At 44.7% G+C, this 21,247-nt stretch overlaps 1 protein-coding gene and 1 long non-coding RNA gene across 6 annotated transcripts in view; one reads left to right on the plus strand and one right to left on the minus strand.

Moving 5' to 3' along the window:
* The window catches only part of ALX4 (ALX homeobox 4), a 122,534-nt gene that overhangs the window by 24,189 nt on the left and 77,098 nt on the right, over nucleotides 1-21,247 (minus strand). For all 3 annotated transcript variants that reach the window (XM_056527762.1, XM_056527763.1, XM_056527764.1), the window contains one exon: nucleotides 9,414-9,700. In XM_056527762.1, coding sequence (XP_056383737.1) covers nucleotides 9,414-9,700 — 287 coding nt within the window. The remainder of the gene's footprint in view (nucleotides 1-9,413; nucleotides 9,701-21,247) is intronic.
* LOC130277262 (uncharacterized) overlaps nucleotides 1-21,247 on the plus strand; it is an 87,236-nt gene that overhangs the window by 13,686 nt on the left and 52,303 nt on the right. Inside the window, exon 1 of one of the 3 annotated variants that reach the window (XR_008845413.1) lies at nucleotides 12,297-12,479. The exons of 1 other annotated variant lie outside the window; for it this stretch is intronic. This is a non-coding gene — a long non-coding RNA (uncharacterized LOC130277262). Of the gene's footprint in view, nucleotides 1-12,296; nucleotides 12,480-18,230; nucleotides 18,378-21,247 lie in introns of those variants that run through there. One more of the 3 variants, XR_008845415.1, reaches the window with a different exon arrangement.

Genomic DNA, 21,247 nt, shown 5'->3' on the forward strand with positions numbered 1-21,247 from the left:
GGCTACAGTTGCGTGTGCCACCCAGCTTTTCCCAGATTCCAACCACACGGGGCTAGCATTTCTCACATCAAGGCTGTTAGAATTGCATCCAGCCCAGACCATTCTCTGTTAAGCTAAAGCCATCAGCATTCCTGGGAAAGTTGAGTAACCATTACACCATTACAGCCACCATTAGGTCTACAGCTGCATGTGCCACCCAGCTTTTCCCAGATTCCAATCACACAGGGCTAGCATTTCTCACTTCAGAGTTGAGTTTACAATTGTATCCAGCCCAGACAATCCTCTATTAAGCTTAATCCATCAGCATTCCTGGGAAAGCTGAGTGACAACCATTACAGGTTCGGCTGCACGTGCCACCCAGCTTTTCCCCAGATTCCGGAATGACAAATATTGATATACAATATATGATCTCAAGGCATATCTGGGCAGATCTACCATACAGGAGTCCAAGTGTAACACATTGTTCTCTAAAGATACGTTTCAATTCACAAATAGTTCACAATCTCCGCTTGCTGGACATGAATGAAAACCGTACAGAGCTAGCATTTCTCACATCATGGTTCAATTGCATCAAGCCCAGGCAATCCTCTGTGGAGTTAAAGCCATCAACATTCCTTGGGAAAGCTGAGTGACAACCAATACAGCCACCATTCCACCATGCCACCCAGCTTTTCCCAGATTCCAACCACACAGAGCTGGCATGACTCCCATCAGGCTTCAGTTTACAATTGTCTTTGCTACAATGTATCAGCCTGTATGTTAGGACTGTATAATACAAAGAGTGGATACAATTGTAACTAACAATACGGTATAAAAAGTATTGCAGAAAGAATATTTAAATTCACTGACAGCAAGCAGAGATCTTAAAAATGCTGAGGACTGGATGCTCAAAGTGTAATAGAGCAGCGTTTTCCAAACAGAATTTTTTTTCTATACAATTTACTGAAGACGCGAACATTCTCCAATTGTGTCTTCTACCACGCGTTTCAATTCCACCATGTTTTCAAGATCTCCGCTTGCTGAAAGTGAATGAAAACCACACAGAGCTAGCAGTTTTGACATCAGGGCTGATTTACAATTGTATCCAGCCCAAACAATTCACAGTTGAGCTAAACCCCTGAGCCTTCCTGGGAAAGCTGAGTGGCAACCAATAAAGCTTCGGCTGTGGTTGCCACCCAGCTTTTCCCAGATTCCAGGAATAAAAAATCTCAATATACAATATAAGATCTCTGCAGTATCATGGCATATCTGGACAGATTTGCCATCCAGGGGTTGGGTTAAAGTTTCAGGTATCGTGGTCACCCAGCTTTCCCAAGAACAGATAAAGCTATGGCGTAGTTGGATAGATTTCTATTCGCTACTAGGTCAAGCGCAGATATTGTATAGGTGCCCAGATGCAAAAGTAATGACCCCCATGTCCTGGTGGAGGAGCGTTTCTCTCCAGCTGTTGCAAAACTACAACTCCCAGCATGCCCAGACAGCCTCCGGCTGTCTGGGCATGCTGGGAGTTGTAGTTTTCCAACAGCTGGGGGCACCCTGATTGGGAAACACTGTATTAGACAAAGAGAATTCAACGCGTTTCGATCATGAGTCTTTATCTAATGTGCACATAACGTTGAAATGTTTTTCACTGGAATTGCGCGAAAAGCGGTGGGAGGAGCTAGTGTTTCGCCATAACGTCCGAATTAAAGCCCCTCTTCCCCCCCCCCCCCCCCCATAGCAGATTCTCTTGAGCCAACTCTTTGATGTCAGTGTGTGAGGCCCCATCCACCTCTTCTGAAAAGGGGGGGAGCGCTCATACCTGCCATGTATCACCGAGTCAGCATATTCCTGGTGATGGATGTTACAATGTAGCAGTGTTCTCCCAGACGGCGGAGCGATAACACAGCTCTGCTACACACTGTGGGGGGATTCACAGTCACAACTTTGGATCCCAACCCCCCCCCCCCCCCCAAAAAAAAAAAAAAAATAAATAAATATAGAATATATATATATAAAATATATATATAATATATATATATATATATATATATATATATAGAATAAATATATATATATATATATATATATATATATATAAAATATATATATATATAAAAAATATATATTTTTATGTATATATATATATAAAATATATATTTATATATATATAAAATATATATATATATTTATATATATAAAATATATATTTATATATATATGTAAATAAAATATATATATATGTATATAAAAAAAAATATATATATATATATATAATATATATATATATATATATATATATATATATATATATATATATACATATATTTACATTCCTGAGAAAGCTGAGTGACAATTTAAAAGGCTTTAGCTGCAGTGCAGTGGCCACCCAGCTTTTCCAGAAAAATCTTGAAAAACAATATTAGATCTCATGGTGTATCTGAGCAGTCCAGGTACAATACATCTTTTCCATACATTTTACTGAATACTTCTCCCACTGTATTCTACAACGCGTTTCAATTCTGCAACGTTTTCAAGATCTCAGCTTGCTGTAAGTGAATGTGAACCACACAGAAGAAGCATTTCTCACATCAGGCTTGAGTTACTATAGTATCCTGCTCAGAAAATTCTCCTTTGAGCTACAATAGAGATAAACCCATCAGCATTCCTGGGAAAGCTGAGTAGCGACCAATACAGCTTCGGCTGTGGTTGTCACCCACCTTTTCCTGATTCCAGGAATAACAAATCTCAATATACAATATTAGATCTCTGCTGTATCATGGCGTATCTTGGCAGATTTGCCATCCAGGGGTTAGGTTAAAGTTTCAGGTATCATGGCCACCCAGCTTTCCCAAGAACAGATAAAGATATGGCGTAGTTGGATAGATTTCTATTTGCTACTAGGTCAAGCGAAGATATTGATATAGGTGCCCAGATGCAAAAGTAATGACCCCCATGTCCCGGTGGAGGAGCCTTCGACCTGTTTCTCTCCAGCTGTTGCAAAACTACAATTCCCAGCATGCCCATTTCCTGGTAAAGCTGAGTTATAACCAATACAGCCGCTATCATGGCTTAGCTGCGGATGCCACCCAGCTTTTCTCAGATTCCGGAAACACAAATTTACCATTCAGGAATCAAAGATCCTTTTTTTTATATATATATATATATATATATATATTTCATTGAATATTCAAATGTTCTCCAATTGTGTCTTCTATGACGCGTTTTGATTCTGAAACATTTTCAAGATCTCCGCTTGATGGAAGTGAATGAAAAACACACAGAACTAGCATTTCTCAATTTCTCTCATAAAGGTTGAGTTACAAGTATATCCAGCTCAGACAATCCTCTGTTGAGCTAAATCCATCAGTATTCCTTGGAAAGCTGAGTTATAATCAATACGGCCGCCATTGCTACTTCGGCTGTGCCTGCCACCCAGCTTTTTACAGATTCCTGGAATGACAAATCTTAATAAATAATATTAGATCTTAAGATATATCTGAGCAGATTTACCATCCAGGAGTCCAGGAGTCCAGGTGTAACACATCTTTTTAATACTCTTTATTGAATATTCAAACTTTCTTTCTGCAATGTTTTCAAGATCTCTGTTTGCTTAAAGTGAATGAAAACCACACAGAGCTAGCATTTTTCACATCAGGGTTGAGTTACAACTGTTTCCAGCCCAGACAATCCTCTGTTTTGCTAAACCCATCAGCATTCCTGAGAAAGTGGAATGACAGTCACTACGCCTTTAGCTGCGATTGCCACCCAGCTTTTCTCAGATTCCGGAATGACAAATCTTGATAAACAATATTAGATCTCAAGGCGTATCTGGGTAGATTTACCATAAAGGAGTCCAGATGATACACATATTTTTCAAACATTTTCAATTGTGTCTTCCACAACATGTTTCAGTTTCAAAATCCCTTTTCAAGATCTCTGCTTGCTGAAAATGAATGAAAACAACACAGAGCAAGCATTTCCCACATCAGGGTTCAGTTACGATGGTTTCCAGCCCAGACAATCCTCAGTTGAGCTAAATCCATCATTATTCCTTGGAAAACTGAGTGACAACCAATACTACGGTCATTACAGCTTTGGCTGAGGCTGCCACCCAGCTTTTCCCAGATTTCAGAATAACAAATCTCACAGCGTATCTGGGCAGAATATCCATACAGGGGCCCAGGTGTAACACATCTTTTTCTGTGAATATTAGAACATTCTTCAATTGTGTCTTCTGTGCTGTGTTTCAATTCCGCAACGTTTTCAAGATCTCTGCTTGCAGGAAGTGAAGGGAAACCACACAGAGCTAGCATTTCCCACATCAGGGTTGAGTTACAGTTGTATCCAGCCCAGACAATCCTTTGTTGAGCTGAACCCATCAGCATCCCTGGGAAAGCTGAGCTGTAACCAATACGGCTGCCATCATGGCTTCGGCTGCGTGTGCCACCCAGCTTTTCCCATATTTCCCATATTTACCATCCAGGAGTCCAGGTGTAACACTTTATTTTATTTTATTTTTTTTATACATTTCACTGAATACTCGAACATTCTCCAATTATATGCTACTGCACGTTTCAATTCGACAATGTTTTCAAGATCTCTGCTTGCTGGAAGCAAATGAAAACCACACAGAGCTAGCATTTTTTTTTTTACATCAGGGCTGATTTATAATTGTATCCATCCCAGACAATTCTCAGATGAGCTAAACCCCTCAGCCTCGGGAAAGCTGAGTGACAACCAATACAGCTTCGGCTGTGGTTGCCACCCAGCTTTTCCCAGATTCCGGAATAACAAATCCCAAAATACAATATTAGATCTCGGCTGTATCAAGGCGTATCTGGGCAGATTAGCCATCCAGGGGAGGGTTAAAGGGGTATCCCAGGAAAAAACTTTTTATATATATATATATATATATATATATATATATATAAACTGGCTCCAGAAAGTTAAACAGATTTGTAAATTACTTCCATTAAAAAAATCTTAATCCTTTCAGTACTTATGAGGTTCTGAAGTTAAGGTTGTTCTTTTATGTCTAAGTGCTCTCTGATGACACATGTCTCGGGAAACGCCCAGTTTAGAAGCAAATCCCCATAGCAAACCTCTTCTAAACTGGGCTGTACCCGAGACACGTGTCATCAGAGAGCACTTAGACAGAAAAGAACAACCTTAACTTCAGAAGCTCATAAGTACTGAAAGGATTAAGATTTTTTAATAGAAGTGATTTACAAATCTGTTTAACTTTCTGGAGCCAGTTGATATATATAAAGTTTTTTTTTTCCTGGATAACCCCTTTAAGGTTTCAGGTATCATGGTCACCCAGCTTTCCCAGGAACAGATAAAGCTATGGCGTAGTTTGATAGATTTCAATTCGCTACTAGGTCAAGCGCAGATATGTATAGGTGGCCAGATGCAAAAGTAATGACCCCCCTATCCTGGTGCAGGAGCCTTTGACCTTTTGCTTTCCAGCTGTTGCAAAACTACAACTCCCAGCATGCCCAGACAGCCGAAGTTTGCAGACCCCAATCCTATAGGGTATTCCCACCGTCTATTCATCATCTATGGCAGACCCTCAGATTCCAGGGCAGAGTCACGTTCCTACACTGTCCGGGCACACGATGGGGGGAGTCATCCATCATATGTTAGGTATAGGGGCAGCCAGTGGGGTCAGGTACCAGGGGGGTCCTCTGCTTCCCATTTGACATGGTGGATGAATAGTGATTACCAGGGGGCCAGCGGTGTCAGATCGGTGACAGCCGTCACACCTGGGGTGAGGAAGATGAGGGTCCAGAGTCCCCGTTACTAATGGAAATAATTCTCTAGGCCAGGAGGGGCGGGAGTCGCTGAAGACGTCTTTTTTTTTTTTTTTTTTTAGCGTACTGTCCCTTTAAGTCATCAGCATGGCTTTATCCCTGGATATTTGATGGGGGGCCCACTGAGTCCGATGTGGCCCATACAGAATGTGAAAGTGAATAAGGCCTATTCTGGTGAAACGAAAAATTCTGCAACTTTACCCATGTACTTTGCATCGTTTTCAAGATCTCTGCCTGCTGTCAGTGAATGGGAAAATTTTTGAGGCTGAACCATTAAAAAAAAATTGTGGCGGACCATCTACAGGGAAGTCCTTCATACTGGGCTACATGGGGGAAAACTACATTACAGGGGGGTCCTAATACTGATGGCTCATATACAGGGGGAAACTACCTACAGGCGGTTCTACTACTGATAGCTCCTATATACAGGGGGAAACTACCTACAGGGGGGTCCTAATACTGAGGGCTCATATACAGGGGGAAACTACCTACAGGGGGGTCCTACTATAGATGGCATCTAAATGCAGGGGAAACTACCTACAGGAGGGTCCTACTATAGATGGCTTGTCTGCTCAGGATCAGACCATTGATGTTAAGGGGGAAGCTTATATTACTGCTTATATTACTGCTTATTAGATTTCAAGGCTGCAGGAAGCCTTTCTCACTAAAACTACTGTAACTGGAAAAGCCTTTTGGCTGTTTTCAAATCTAATGTGCAGTAATATAAGCTCCCCTCTATACATTAATGGTCTTGTCCTGAGAAGACAGGAGGGGATGGGTGAACAGGGACGGGAGCTCTAAGTGACATCATGTCACAGCTACAAGGGAGAGCGCAGAGCGGATAATGGAGAGATCCGTGCAGTATGGCTGATAACATTATATTGGTAAATTGTGATATCAAAAGTTTTGACTGCCCAACATGCATGCACAACTTGATGCTCCTTTCATTACAAAGACCTGGGGCGTCTGAGCATGCTGGGAGTTGTAGTTTTACAACAGCCAGAAGAGCTGCAAGTTGGGGGACACCACTCTAGACCAGTGTTTCCCAACCAGTGTACTTCAAGCTGTTGCAAAACTACAACTCCCAGCATGCCCAGACAACCAAAGGCTAGTGGGGCATGTGCCGGAAGGGGTAGTATTCGGCCAGTCCCTTAAGGGGGTATTCCAGCAAAAAAAACTAATTTTCTTTTTTCTTATCAACTGGCTCCAGAAAGCTAAACGGATTTGTAAATTACTTCTATTTAAAAAAAATAATAATAATCTTAATCCTTCCAGTACATACCAGCTGCTGAAGTTGAGTTGTTCTTTTCTGTCTGACCACAGTGCTCTCTGCTGACACCTCTGTCTGTCTCAGGAACTTTCCAGAGTAGGCGCAAATCTCAATAGCAAACCTCTCCTGCTCTGGACAGTTCCTGACATGCACAGAGAGCACAGTTGTCAGACAGAAAAGGACAACTCAACTTCAGCAGCTTATAAGTACTGGAAGGATTAAGATTTTTTTTTTCCATAGAAGTCATTTACAAATCTATTTTAACTTTCTGGAGCCAGTTGATATGAACATAAATAAATAAATAAATGTTTATTTTTATTTTTACAGGAATACCCCTTTAATCAGGGTATTACATACAAGTGAAGGAAAACTGACTCTACATCGCCGCCTCCTGTCTTTCAGGCAGCCCAGTGAAGTGCACTATGGCTGCACTGCGATCCAAGGGATCGCAGGGCAGCCATAGTGCACTTCACTGGGCTGCCTGAAAGACGGGGGTGGCGACGTAGAGTCATCATGGAAGAAACAACCTGTGTTAAAAAGATGGGACGTCTGACGGGATGAACACATCCAGTACTTATAAGCATTTAAGCCAAATTTATGTTTTCTTTTCCCATAAAGGAGACTTTTATGGCTGTTGTGAATATTAAGCGTCCTACTGGGACATCCATCAGGGGTCTCGTCATTATGGAATAGCGACCCCCGGGGGTCCTCTTTATAAATAGGCCCGGGGATGGGGGTCAGATGTGGGGTGAACATAAGGCAGGGCTATTAGGATTTATATTGGGATATTTATCTGCTGGTAATATCACAGATGACACCCCCCGGCCCCCCGGCGGCCCCTCTATTCCAGAGCACACTGTCAGCATTGTGTTCTGGGAAAACAGCTTGGGATGAGAGGGTCAGATAACTCGTGCTTGTTTTCATTACATCTTTAATTTCCTGTAGCCTGTCGTTTTCCCCAACACCACCCCCCATGGATTGTTGGGGGGGGGGGGGGGGGTAGACTTCAACAGGCTGAGGATTAGGGATGTACAGATATGAATTATATGAGAAAAAGCCTGTCTAAGCTCTAGAGTAGCTGTTGTGGGACTACAGGTCACAGCATGCCTAGACATCGCTCCATGGACAGAGCTCGCATCTACAAAGTGCTTCACGTCAGGACAGTTCATAGGTTTGAAACGCGTCAGCTCCGTTTCCACAATATGCATCATTCTGTGAATCTCTACAAGAACTGCTGCAGAACCTCTTTTGTAGAAAAAGGACGGGCTTCCTGTCAGTCAAAGGTAGAACGTAGTTACGCTTTTTGTTGTCAAAGAGCGTTTAGATATGCACAGTGTTATAAAGTGCTGCTGCAGAACCTCTTTTGTAGTTTTGCAACAGCTTGAAGAGCTTGAGGGACACCACTCTAGACCATTTTTCCCCAAGCAGTGTGCCTCCAGCTGTTGCAAAACTACAAGAGGTTGAGGGAAACCACTCTAGACCATTTTTAACCCAACCAGTGTGCCTCCAGCTGTTGCAAAACTACAAGAGCTTGAGGGACACCACTCTAGACCACTTTTCCCAACCAGTGTGCCTCCAGCTGTTGCAAAACTACAAGAGCTTGAGGGACACCACTCTAGACCATTTTTCCCAATCAGTGTGCCTCCAGCTGTTGCAAAACTACAAGAGGTTGAGGGACACCACTCTAGACCATTTTTCCCCAACCTGTGTGCCTCCAGCTGTTGCAAAACTACAAAAGCTTGAGGGACACCACTTTAGACCATTTTTCCCCAACCAGTGTGCCTCCAGCTGTTGCAAAACTACAAGAGCTTGAGGGACACCACTCTAGACCATTTTTCCCCAACCAGTGTGCCTCCAGCTGTTGCAAAACTACAAGAGCTTGAGGGACACCACTCTAGACCATTTTTCCCCAACCAGTGTGCCTTCAGCTATTGCAAAACTACAAGAGGTTGTGGGACACCACTGTAGACCATTTTTCCCCAACCAGCGTGCCTCCAGCTGTTGCAAAACTAAAACTCCCAGCATGCCCAGACAGCCAAAGGCTGTCTGGGCATGCTGGGAGTTGTAATTTTGCAACAGCTGGAGGCACACTGGTTGGGAAACTCTGCTGTAGAGCTAAATGATAAAATTTTTAGCTGCCTACTGCGGCCACTAGAGGGAGCGTACTGCATACTGTTATACAGTTATATGTATATATATATATATATATATATATATATATATATATATATATTTATATATCAGGTTGATATAAGAGAATATTAGAACATCAGCTGACATCTTTACTGCACATCACAATGGGGGCACAGACAGGGCAGGCAGCTGGCACAGACGCGCATGTACGGTACCTGCACTCTGGCCTCGGTCAAGTCCGTCCTCATGGCCAGCTGTTCCCGGGCGTAAACATCTGGATAGTGCGTCTTCTGGAAGACTTTCTCCAGCTCCTCCAGCTGGTAACTTGTAAACGTGGTCCTGTTCCTCCTCTTCTTTCCTTTGTTGCTTTCGGATTCCGCCTTATCCATAGGCAGCTCGCTGCTTCCCCGATCCTGCGAGCCCTTTCCCGATCCTTCTTTGTTCAGGTATCCGCCGTCCATTCCTGGAGGTTCACTATTTGGCGTTAGAGACGTCTCTTTACCTACAAAAAAATAAATAAAAATAAAGTTTTTCATAGTTATAAATAATGGGGCCATGTTTCTCCTTGGGGAGAGTCTTATAGGCCATGCAATGCTCCCTGGGAAACAAAAGTATGCAAATTAGCTTTCTCTCTAGTGCCACCTACTGGCGGTAACATCTCTGGTTTCCTGGTTTCCCATAGGGTTAACCCTGTTTTTTTCTTTTGCCATATTCTGATTTATAGGACTAATAAAGATTCCCTTCCAGATTGGCGCCATTGAGTGTGTGTATGTGGTAGTGAGGGCGGTAATCCAGGATTTATGGTTTCTTGGCGATAGCTTCCAATACTAGGTGTGTGGTTAACTGTACTGTAATATGCGGAACATAGGCCAAGACAGTAAATCTGCAATCTCACAGCCAAAGTAATATTACAGAATAATTCTATTATTCTCTGTACAAAGCACATCCGACATATACATAGAGGACTACCACCCCCAGCATGACCTGACCACTAGACATGACCATATACATGGAGGACTACCACCCCCAGCATGACCTGACCACTAGACATGACCATATACATAGAGGACTACCACCCCCAGCATGACCTGACCACTAGACATGACCATATACATAGAGGACTACCACCCCCAACATGAACTGACCACTAGACATGACCATATACATAGAGGACTACCACCCCCAGCATGACCTGACCACTAGACATGACCATATACATAGAGGACTACCACCCCCAACATGAACTGACCACTAGACATGACCATATACATAGAGGACTGCCACCCCCAGCACGACCTGACCACTAGACATGACCATATACATAGAGGACTACCACCCCCAACATGACCTGACCACTAGACAAGACCATATACATAGAGGACTACCACCCCCAACATGACCTGACCACTAGACATAACCATATACATAGAGGACTACCACCCCCAGCACGACCTGACCACTAGACAAGACCATATACATAGAGGACTACCACCCCCAACATGACCTGACCACTAGACATGACCATATACATAGAGGACTACCACCCCCAACATGACCTGACCACTAGACATGACCATATACATAGAGGACTACCACCCCCAACATGAACTGACCACTAGGCATGACCATTTACATAGAGGACTACCACCCCCAACATGAACTGACCACTAGACATGACCATATACATAGAGGACTACCACCCCCAACATGAACTGACCACTAGACATGACCATTTACATAGAGGACTACCACCCCCAACATGAACTGACCACTAGACATGACCATATACATAGAGGACTACCACCTCCAGCACGACCTGACCACTAGACATGACCATTTACATAGAGGACTACCACCCCCAACATGAACTGACCACTAGACATGACCATATACATAGAGGACTACCACCTCCAGCACGACCTGACCACTAGACATGACCATATACATAGAGGACTACCACCCCCAACATGAACTGACCACTAGACATGACCATATACATAGAAGACTACCACCCTCAACATGACCAACCACCGGACGTGACCCTATACATAGAGCACTACCACCCTCAACATGACCTGACCACCCAACACGATCATAATACAATTCTATAATATCCTATACATTATAGCACTACAACTCTCAACATTGCATGACCATGATACCATTTTTTTTATATACTCTATGCTAGTATTTCCCAACCAGTGTGCCTCCAGCTGTAGCAAAACTACAACTCCCAGCATGCCTAGACAGCCTTGGGCTGGGAGTAGTACGTAGTTGCTCTACGCATGGAACACTACTACTCTCAACAAGGCCTAAATAACGGACAGGACCCTAATTCAATTTCCTAAAGAGGAAACTCTTCTTAAAGGGCCAGTCCATCCAAAACTCCTATTCTCGCCATTGCGCGGTTTTCTCTTGACATGGGATCTATCAGTATGGCGCTTGGGGGACCGGTGGGGTCAATAATTCTTTTTTTTTTTTTTTTTTCTTCTATCCGGTTGCACAAACAACATTTTCTAGATACAGAAATATGAATCCTCCGAGACCCCCGAATCTGTGATCAGTGGAATTCCTTGCCTTTGACCGCCTTTCCTTAGAGGGGGGGGGGGGCACTCGAAGCAATCTTGTCAGCGCTCTGAGATCCCACTCAACCTCATGTTGGATGAGCCAGGGGGTCAAAGGTCATAGGAATCAAATGCTCCCTCAGCTCTGGGGTTTAGAAGGGAGATTTCACAACTCAACTTTATGTGACCCCTGAAAGTCATTTTATCTTCTTACACCCACAGCCGCACATTAGATCGTCAGCTCATATGGTGGTACTGATTCATTACGGCCTCGCGGATCACAAATGGAGAGAGATGTATGGTTGCACAGAGCCGGGAAGGATTTGACTAATCCCGTCAGTGCTGGGGGGACCTGTCAGAAGGTGAGGTCTATGGGGGAGATTTATCAAATCCTGTCCAGAGGAAAAGCTGCCCAGTTGCCCATAGCAACCAATCAGATCGCTTCTTTCATTTTTAACAAGGCCTCTGCAAAATGAAAGCAGCGATCTGATTGGTTGCTATGGGCAACTGGGCAACTTTTCCTCTGGACGGGTTTTGATAAATCTCCCCCCTATGTGCAGACTCCATGTAGATCCTGTACAGGGCCGGCTCTGCCTATAGGCAAAATAGGCCGCTGCCTAGAGCGCACTCTTGGTGGGGGGCGCCGCTCTGCCTGCCGCAGGAAAGTTAGACAACCAGCATCCGAACCACTCGCTCAGCCAGCAGCATGAGAAGGAGGTTTGTTATAGTGTGTCACCCCAGTAGTAAATTGGGGTGTGTCAACGGACAGGCCAATGGGCGGAGTCAAGGGGGCGGCAAAATTAGCTTTTGCCTAGGGTGGCAAAAATCCTTGCACCAGCCTTGGTCCTGTATATAAAGGTTGGCGCTATAGGGCAGTGTTCCTTAAACTGTTTCAAAACTACATCTCCCAGCATGCCCGGACAGCCGTTGGCTGTCCGGGCATGCTGGGAGTTGTAGTTTTGCAACAGCTGGAGGTCCGCCGTTTGGAGATTTGCACCTGACAGGATCCAATGCCCCCTCTACCACATAAGAAATGGCATTAGAAATGGCACCAGGTACTTAAAGGGGTAAAAAAAAATTTTTTTTATGAACTGGTGCCAGAAAGTTAAACAGATTTGTAAATGACTTCTATTAAAAAATCTTAATCCTTCCAGTACTTTTTAGTAGCTGTATGCTACAAAGGAAATTCTTTTCTTTTTGAATTTCTTTTTTCTCATGTCCACAGTGCTCTCTACTGACACCTCTGTCCGAGTCAGGAACTGTCCAGAGCAGCTTAGCTTTGCTATGGGGATTTTCTCCTGCTCTGGACAGTTCCTAATACGGGCATCAGGTGTCAGCAGAGAGCACTGTGGTCAAAACAAAACAAAAATAAAAAAAATAAAAATAATTTCCTCTGTAGCATACAGCCGCTAAAAAGTACTGGAAGGGTAAAGATTTTTTTATTGAAGTCATTTACAAATCTGTTTAACTTTCTGGCACCAGTTGATTAAAAAAAAATAAATAATGTTTTCCACTGGAGTACCCCTTTAAGAAGCCTTGTTATAGATTTTGTATTGGGACCCAAATTCTTCAGTTTATGCTCATTAAAGGAGAAGTATCATGCCTAAAAACGTATCCACTATGCGCAGGATAGGGGATACGTTTTAGATTGCAGGGGGTCAGAACGGTGGGAATGGAGCGTCGTGACCGTCGCACGAAGGGAGAGCCGAAGATAGTCGTCTGGCTGTCCCATAGGTATATATGGAGGGGGTGTCGGCCACGGCTTTGGGGGGATTGGCATGCCCGCTCTTGGCGACAGCAGGGGCCAGTGTAGGAGATTTCCGGGGGGGGGGGGGGGTCGTATCCCCTCTCCTGCGGGTCGGGGATACGTTTTTTGGTAAGCAGAGATGTTCAAGTGGGTGTGGCTTACCATAAGGGCATGTAGTGTGACATGGGGGAGTGGCTTACCACAAGGGGATGTAGTGTGACAAGGGGGGGTGGCTTACCACAAGGGGATGTAGTGCGATAAGGCGGGGTGGCTTACCACAAGGGGATGTAGTGTGACAAGGGGGGGTGGCTTACCACAAGGGGATGTAGTGCGATAAGGCGGGGTGGCTTACTATAAGGGGATGTAGTGTGACATGGGGGAGTGGCTTACCACAACGGGATGCCGTGTGACAAGTGGGAGTGGCTTACCATAAGGGCATGTAGAGCGATAAGGGGGAGTGGCTTACCACAAGGGGATGTAGCGTGACAAGGGGGGGTGGCTCACCACAAGGGGATGTAGTGCGATAAGGGGGAGGGGCTTACTACAAGGGGATGTAGTGTGGCAAGGGGGAGTGGCTTACCACAAGGGGATGTAGCGTGACAAGGGGGTGTCCTGGCAATCTAAAACGTATCCCCTCTCCTGCAGATAGGGGATACGTTTTTTGGTAAGCAGAGATGTTCAAGTGGGAGTGGCTTACCATAAGGGGATGTAATGTGACAAGTGGGTGTGGTTTACCACAAGTTGATGTAGTATGACAAGGGGGAGTGGCTTACCACAACGGGATGTCATGTGACAAGTGGGAGTGGCTTACCATAAGGGGATGTAGTGCGATAAGGGGGAGTGGCTTACCACAAGGGGATGTAGTGTGACGAGGGGGAGTGGCTTACCACAAGGGGATGTAGTGTGACAAGGGGGTGTCCCGGCGATCTAAAACGTATCCCCTCTCCTGCAGATCGGGGATACGTTTTTTGGTAAGCAGAGATGTTCAAGTGGGAGTGGCTTACCACAAGGGGATGTAATGTGACAAGTGGGTGTGGTTTACCACAAGGGGATGTCGTGTGACAAGTGGGAGTGGCTTACCATAAGGGGATGTAATGTGACAAGTGGGTGTGGCTTACCACAAGGGGGTGTAGTGTGACAAGGGGGAGTGGCTTAGAACAAGGCAAAGTGCACTGCAAAAAATATTTTAACATACAATACTGATGCAATGTAAAGCCAACAAATAGTTTGTATAACAATGTATAAAATCTAAAGGGGAAGCAAATGTATCCCGGAATCTGAAGCACGCTTAGACTTTCTAGTAGTACATAGAATTAGTAAATCTGCGCTAAAATATCTAAAATAAAAAAATTTACATTAAACTTTACATGTAGTCTAATCTCCAGCTCTAATAAAGATCTGAGCGTTAGATCCTGCAGGGTAGTACCCCCCCCCCCCCCCCCCCCCCAACCCATGTGGTTTACTGTGCACACATTATATTACCGTACAGTCTGGGACCAAGTCCTGGAGGGAAAAAAAATGTGGGAACTCTTCCACTAAAGGGCTGGTCCTGCTAATGGGAACGGTATTCTTGCTGTAAAAAAAAAAAGTGCAGGAACTTAGTTCCCACATGTTCCTGAAGGACGGTGCCTTATTATAAGTGTTGTATAGTGGCCAAATAATAATTCTATACAGATGTATTAATAAACATACTTTACGGTGCCACAACCAACAAAAACACACAAACCCACAAATACAGTGCCTATCTAGCAGGGACACACACATGTAGTGCTCGAATGGTACCAACGTACAGTAACCAAATAACAGCTCCATACAAATAAATGTAATGTAACATATCAAACTATTATACAACGATAATATGATTTGGTCAGGACACAAGCATTAGGTTCCAGACTATCCTTCTGGTTTCTTGTATGACCGCAGAGGGTGCACATCCCTAGGGTTGACCCTGCTTACCCAGCGCTTCGATGCACCCTTTACCTATAATGTTTTGTGGTGGGCAACGGGTGTGAGGTGAGGTGTATGGGGCAGATGTTGTAGCCCAGGGGCAGATGGTATTAACCCCTAAATGTTCGTGACGCCAGGGCGTGGTTTACCACCCGAAGGTAGCACCGCTAGTCCTAGTTCGGCAGGGCAAATAAGAGTCCTATACCAGGTTAGGGTTAACGGTAGCTTTACTGAGGTAAACAGATGGTAATAGTCTTTACAGCTAGGCCAGGATCCCAGAGAGGTGACCAGTAACACAGGGGACATTGCAGCTTGCTGGGACTTGCAGTGACTTTGACAGACTTTAGGACAGCCACGCTGACTATAATAGACCTGACTGTAGATAGTGACAGCAGACAGAGATGACTTACTGACTTGTGGCTGTAATTTAGGCTTGAGGCCTCCAGATGTGCTGGACACTGGATCTGAGACGTCTGGACTGAACTTGACCTCAGGATCTAAGAGAGAGATTGTAGTACCTCCCTCATATATAAAGGGGGGCTGAGCAAGGAGCCCATAGGTCAAACTGCAGGTCACCTGGTTAGCTGGTGCTCTCTGGGTAACACAATATGTGACTTGAACATGTGACAATAGTATCATGTGATTAACTCAAAGTTCCTCAAAGTCCTTTATACATAATACATATAACACTATGGGGGGAGACCCTGCAGGAGGGCCCCTAGGACACAGAAGGACTCAACCTGACAGGGCCTAAGTACTGTACGGCACTATATCCCATACTGGGACATCACACTTTAAACTGTATTGGTGCTAAAATCCATCTCTATAGTCCAGGCGGAAACAAATACGAATACGAATTTTATATGCAAATGGAAAAAAAAGCGTGATTAATTTTTTTTTTTTATCAAATAAGTTTACATTTTTTTTAAAAAAAGGTCAGACAGACATAATAAACGTAAGACATCAAAACTGCAGATGCAGCTGCAAAATGAGCATCAAAAAAAGTGGGATTTTGACAAAAAATTTTATGCAGATTTTCAAAGCCCCATTGACTTGAATGATAAGAAAACGCACTGAGATTTGACCTGATAATTCCAAGTTCATTCATTTCAGGTATGAACTTTGATGGGGATTTCATACGTTTTTCATGTGGATTTCGAAGCGGAATCCACGTCAAAATACTCAGTGTGCACAAGGCCTTACCGTCATAGACCTGACTGCTGGGACCACCCCTAGCTTAAAATAATTCTACCGCTCCTCCTTTTTTTTGTCTATAGAGGTGCTGAAGATTATTGATTTCAAGGTCCCAGAAGTTGGATCTTCTATCCTGTGGATAATCGTCTCTGGTAGTTAAACTGCTCTTAAAGGGGTACTCCACCGGAAAACATCTTATCCCCTATCCAAAGGATAGGAGATAAGATGTCCGATCACGGGCCCCCTCCATTCATGTCTATGGGAGTGGGCGTGACGGCTACGTAGTAGCCGTCACGCCCCCTCCCATAGACATGAATGGATGGTGCATGGCAGCTGTAGTCGCCAGTCATCCGGCACAGAGCGGAGTTTGCTCTGTGCACCGGATGACTGGGGTGCCGCAACGGAGGTTGCGGGGGCCCCACGATTGGACATCCTATTCCCTATCCTTTGGATTAGGGGATAAAATGTTTTCTGATGGAGTACCCCTTTAATGACACTATGACTAGGAAGGAGGCCCAGGAGAATTCCTCTAACCTCAAAGGAACCTTGATACCATATAGATACTTGCACATGTGGCGTCGGGGTGTGAGGTGCAGGGTAGATGTTATAACCCAAGGAACAGATCTTATTAACCCCTTCTTGCCGTGACGCCAGGGCGTGGTTGAGCCTTAACCACCTGAAGGTAATACCGCTGGTCCTGGGCTAGGCACGGGGGCAATGAAGACACCAACGCCAAGTTGATGACACAGTCTATGCAGTACAGCAGTACAGCCAGGGCCCGAGGAGGTGACCAGTGACACAGGGGGGACCTCGCAGGCTTGCTGGGACTTGCAGTAGTTAGACTGACTTTAGTGCAGGCCACGGTGACTAGACAGTAGACTTGACTTGTCTGACTTGATGACTGACGATTAGATGACTTTGGATTACTTGTAATTGACAGGTGGCTGCAAACTTTAGGCTTGAGGCCTCCAATGCTCCGGACACAAACACTGAGACGTCTGCACTGGACCTCAGGAACAAGAGAGAGAGACTGCAGCCCCTCCCCTGGTTATATAGGGGGCTGTGCAAGGAGCCCATAGGTCACTTGGGGGGGGGTCACCTGGTCACTAGTGCCTCCTGGGTAACAATCATGTGATCCAAACATTAAAGCAACAGTTCATAATATATACAAAACCTATGTACAACATGGTGAACTATAAGGGGGACACTGGGGACATGCAGGGACTCTGCCTGACAGGACAGGAGAACAATACGGGGGGAAATCATCCCGTACTGGGATACCACACACACAGGCGGGGTTCATCTATAGCCGTCGAATTATCTCTTATTGCTGCAGATGTGGACCTTTCTTCTAAGATTTATACCCAATAGATAGAGGGAAAATCTGCCCAGTGCTATGTGTCGGGGTCACATATGGAGACGTCTCCAGCCATGATAACCACTGGGAGCTCTTCTTCCTATAGGTGAAGATCCCCTTTAAGGTAGCGGCTGTTAGATCCCTGCAGTGCAGCTGTAAATAAGGATGCATTAACCTCAAAGAGTAGAGTGACAGAGCTGAGCTGAAGCAGGGGCCCGCGTGGTGATAACCTGCTCCCAGGGCCATAACTCTGCTCTTTGAGACCCTTCCTGACCGATAGCAAAAGACTTTGAATTCTACCCGGAGACAGACAGGCGGCCTGGGAAGAAAGCAGAAAGGTAGCCGGCCCCCAATGACCGCAATAAAACAGGTATCTGACGGCAGATAAGACGACGTGGTGACAGATCCTCACCTTGTGACTGCACTCAAAAAAGTGCTCAGTATGAAGGTGCGAGACCGTAAATGTCAGGACGGGGGGCCAAATCTGCGCTAGACTAAATTTCGTATCATTGAGGCCATTGATTCCGAAGTGGATTTCACTAGTGATGAGCGGCATAAGCCATATTCGAATTTGCGATATTTCGCGAATGTATGGACGAATACTTAATGAAACGTGCAAAGTGCGCATGCGCGGTTATGTCTTTCAACTAATTACCGTATTTTTCGCCCTATAGGACGCACCGGCGTATAAGACGCACCCAATTTATAGGTGCAAAATCTAAAAAAAAGAAAGATTTTGAACCCAATAGTGGTCTTCAACCTGCGGACCTCCAGATGTTGCAAAACTACAAGTCCCAGCATGCCCGGACAGCCGTTGGCTGTCCGGGCATGCTGGGAGTTGTAGTTTTGCAACATCTGGAGGTCCACAGATTGAAGACCACTGCATAGGAGGTAATACTCACGTGTCCCCGCCGCTCCGGACCCGTCACCGCTGCCCTGGATGTCGCTCCATCGCTGTCGCCGCGTCCCCGTCTCTCCGGAACGTCTCTGCTGCCGGCCGGGTATCCTCGCTCTCCGTCGCCGTCGTTACGCATGCCGACGCACGTACGTGATGATGAGGAAGGAGAGCGCCGGCCATACAGGGGATCCCTGAACGGAGAAGACACCGAGGAGGCAGGTAAGGTCCCTCCCGGTGTCCTGTAAGCACTAACCCGGCTATTCAGTCGGGCTGTTCGGGACCGTTGAAATCGCGGCGGTCCCGAACAGCCCGACTGAACAGCCGGGTTAGTGTCACTTTCCCTTCAGACGCGGCGGTCAGCTTTGATCGCCGCGTCTGAAGGGTTAATACAGGGCATCAGCGCGATCGGTGATGTCCTGTATTAGCCGCGGGTCCCGGCCGTTGATGGCCGCAGGGACCGCCGCGATAGGTGTGTATTCGCCGTATAAGACGCACCTACTTTTCCCCCCAAGTTTTGGGGAAGAAAAAGTGCGTCTTATACGGCGAAAAATACGGTACTTTGCTATTGGTTGCTATGGATGTTTCTAACCTCTGACAACTGTATTTGCATCCTTCTCATTGGCCCACAAGCTAAAAGAAGGGAGGGATCAGTGTCCTCTGGAAGTGCCGATATTTGTGAATTTTCGCATATATGAAATATTCGCGCTCCACACAGTTTTTCCTTATGGACCTGTTCACACCAAGTGGATCCCTGTTCCTAATCATCTGGAGATCCTCCTATTCATAGTGTCTACAAGGAGGTGATCTGGTCGATTCAATATTTCCTTCTACTATAATATAGTATTATTATGGTAATGTTAAGCGTTAAATAGTATATTATGGTAATGTATAGTATTCCATCGTAAATGATGAAAATATATAGTATCATTTAGTATGGCCGCTCTATAGGATAAGGGCCTCCACACCGAGTAAGAAGCCTGAAGATTTATCAACACTGTCCTTGTTGCCCCTAGCAACCATTCACAGCTCAGCTTTCATTTTACCAGAGCTGTTTATGAAATGAAAGCTGAGCTGTGATTGGTTGTTATCGGCAACAAGGACAGATTCATGACCCGGAGATGATTTCATCGTTCACTGACATTACATGATGGGGGGAGTAGTGCGGTGACGTTCTCTGACACAGTGTCACGCATTTGATGCTTAGGTTTACCATATGTATCACATACGATAGGCTTGGATACACAGCTCAGCAGATATAGGCTTAGATACAATGCTTGAATAGGCTTTGTCACACATGATGGGTTTAGGGCTCCAATGCAACAAGGCCCGGGTGCTACTGTTACCTCTGCACTCCATGTGAGATCACCCTTGGCTTAGATACGCCAAGTCTAAACAGAATCACAAATAAAACACAGGCAAACAGTATAATACATGACTGGCTTAGATACACTGCTCAGTGACACAGTATCATGCCTAAATGGCTCGGATACATGGCTAAACAGCTCAGTTTTAAATATGATGGACTTACAAAGAATGCCTCACAGAGTGTATCATACCTGATTGGCTTAGATACACAGCTCATTAGACAGTATCATGTCACATGTTGTCACTCATGATCGGCTCAGATACACAGCTCTGCAGCACAGCATTATGCAAGAAAGGCTTAGATACACAAAAAGTGTTTAAGGGGTACTCCTGTGGGAAACTTTTTTTTTTAATCAACTGGTGCCAGAAAGTTAAACAGATTTGTAAATTACTTCTATTAAAAAATCTTAATCGTTCCAGTACTTATTAGCTGCTGAATACTACAGAGTAAGTGGTTTTCTTTTTGGAACACGGTGCTCTCTACTGACATCATGACCACAGTGCTCTCTGCTGACTTCTCTGTCCATTTTAGGAATTGTCCAGAGCAGTATATATTCGCTATGGGGATTTTCTCCTACTCTGGACAGTTCTTAAAATGGACAGAGATGTCAGCAGAGAGCACTGTGTCCTGATGTCAGCAGAGAGCTCTGTGTTCCAAAATGAAAACCATTTTTTGTCTAGTATTCAGCAGCTTAAAAGTACTGGAAGTATTAATATTTTTTTAATAGAAGTAATTTACAAATCTGTTTAACTTTCTGGCACCAGTTGATTTAAAAAAATAATAATAAATAAACTTTTTCCATGGGAGTACCCCTTTAAGCATAATATCCATTATAACTCATCTCAGCAGACAATATAACACACGATAGGCAGAGATACAAGGGCTCGCAGACAGTATTATACATAATAGGCTTAGATACTCAGCTTAGATAGGCTTTTATACTCAGTTTGAGATAGGCTTAGATACTCAGTTTCAG

Source organism: Hyla sarda, chromosome 6 (genome assembly GCF_029499605.1).
Source record: "Hyla sarda isolate aHylSar1 chromosome 6, aHylSar1.hap1, whole genome shotgun sequence".
Lineage (NCBI taxonomy): Eukaryota > Metazoa > Chordata > Amphibia > Anura > Hylidae > Hyla > Hyla sarda.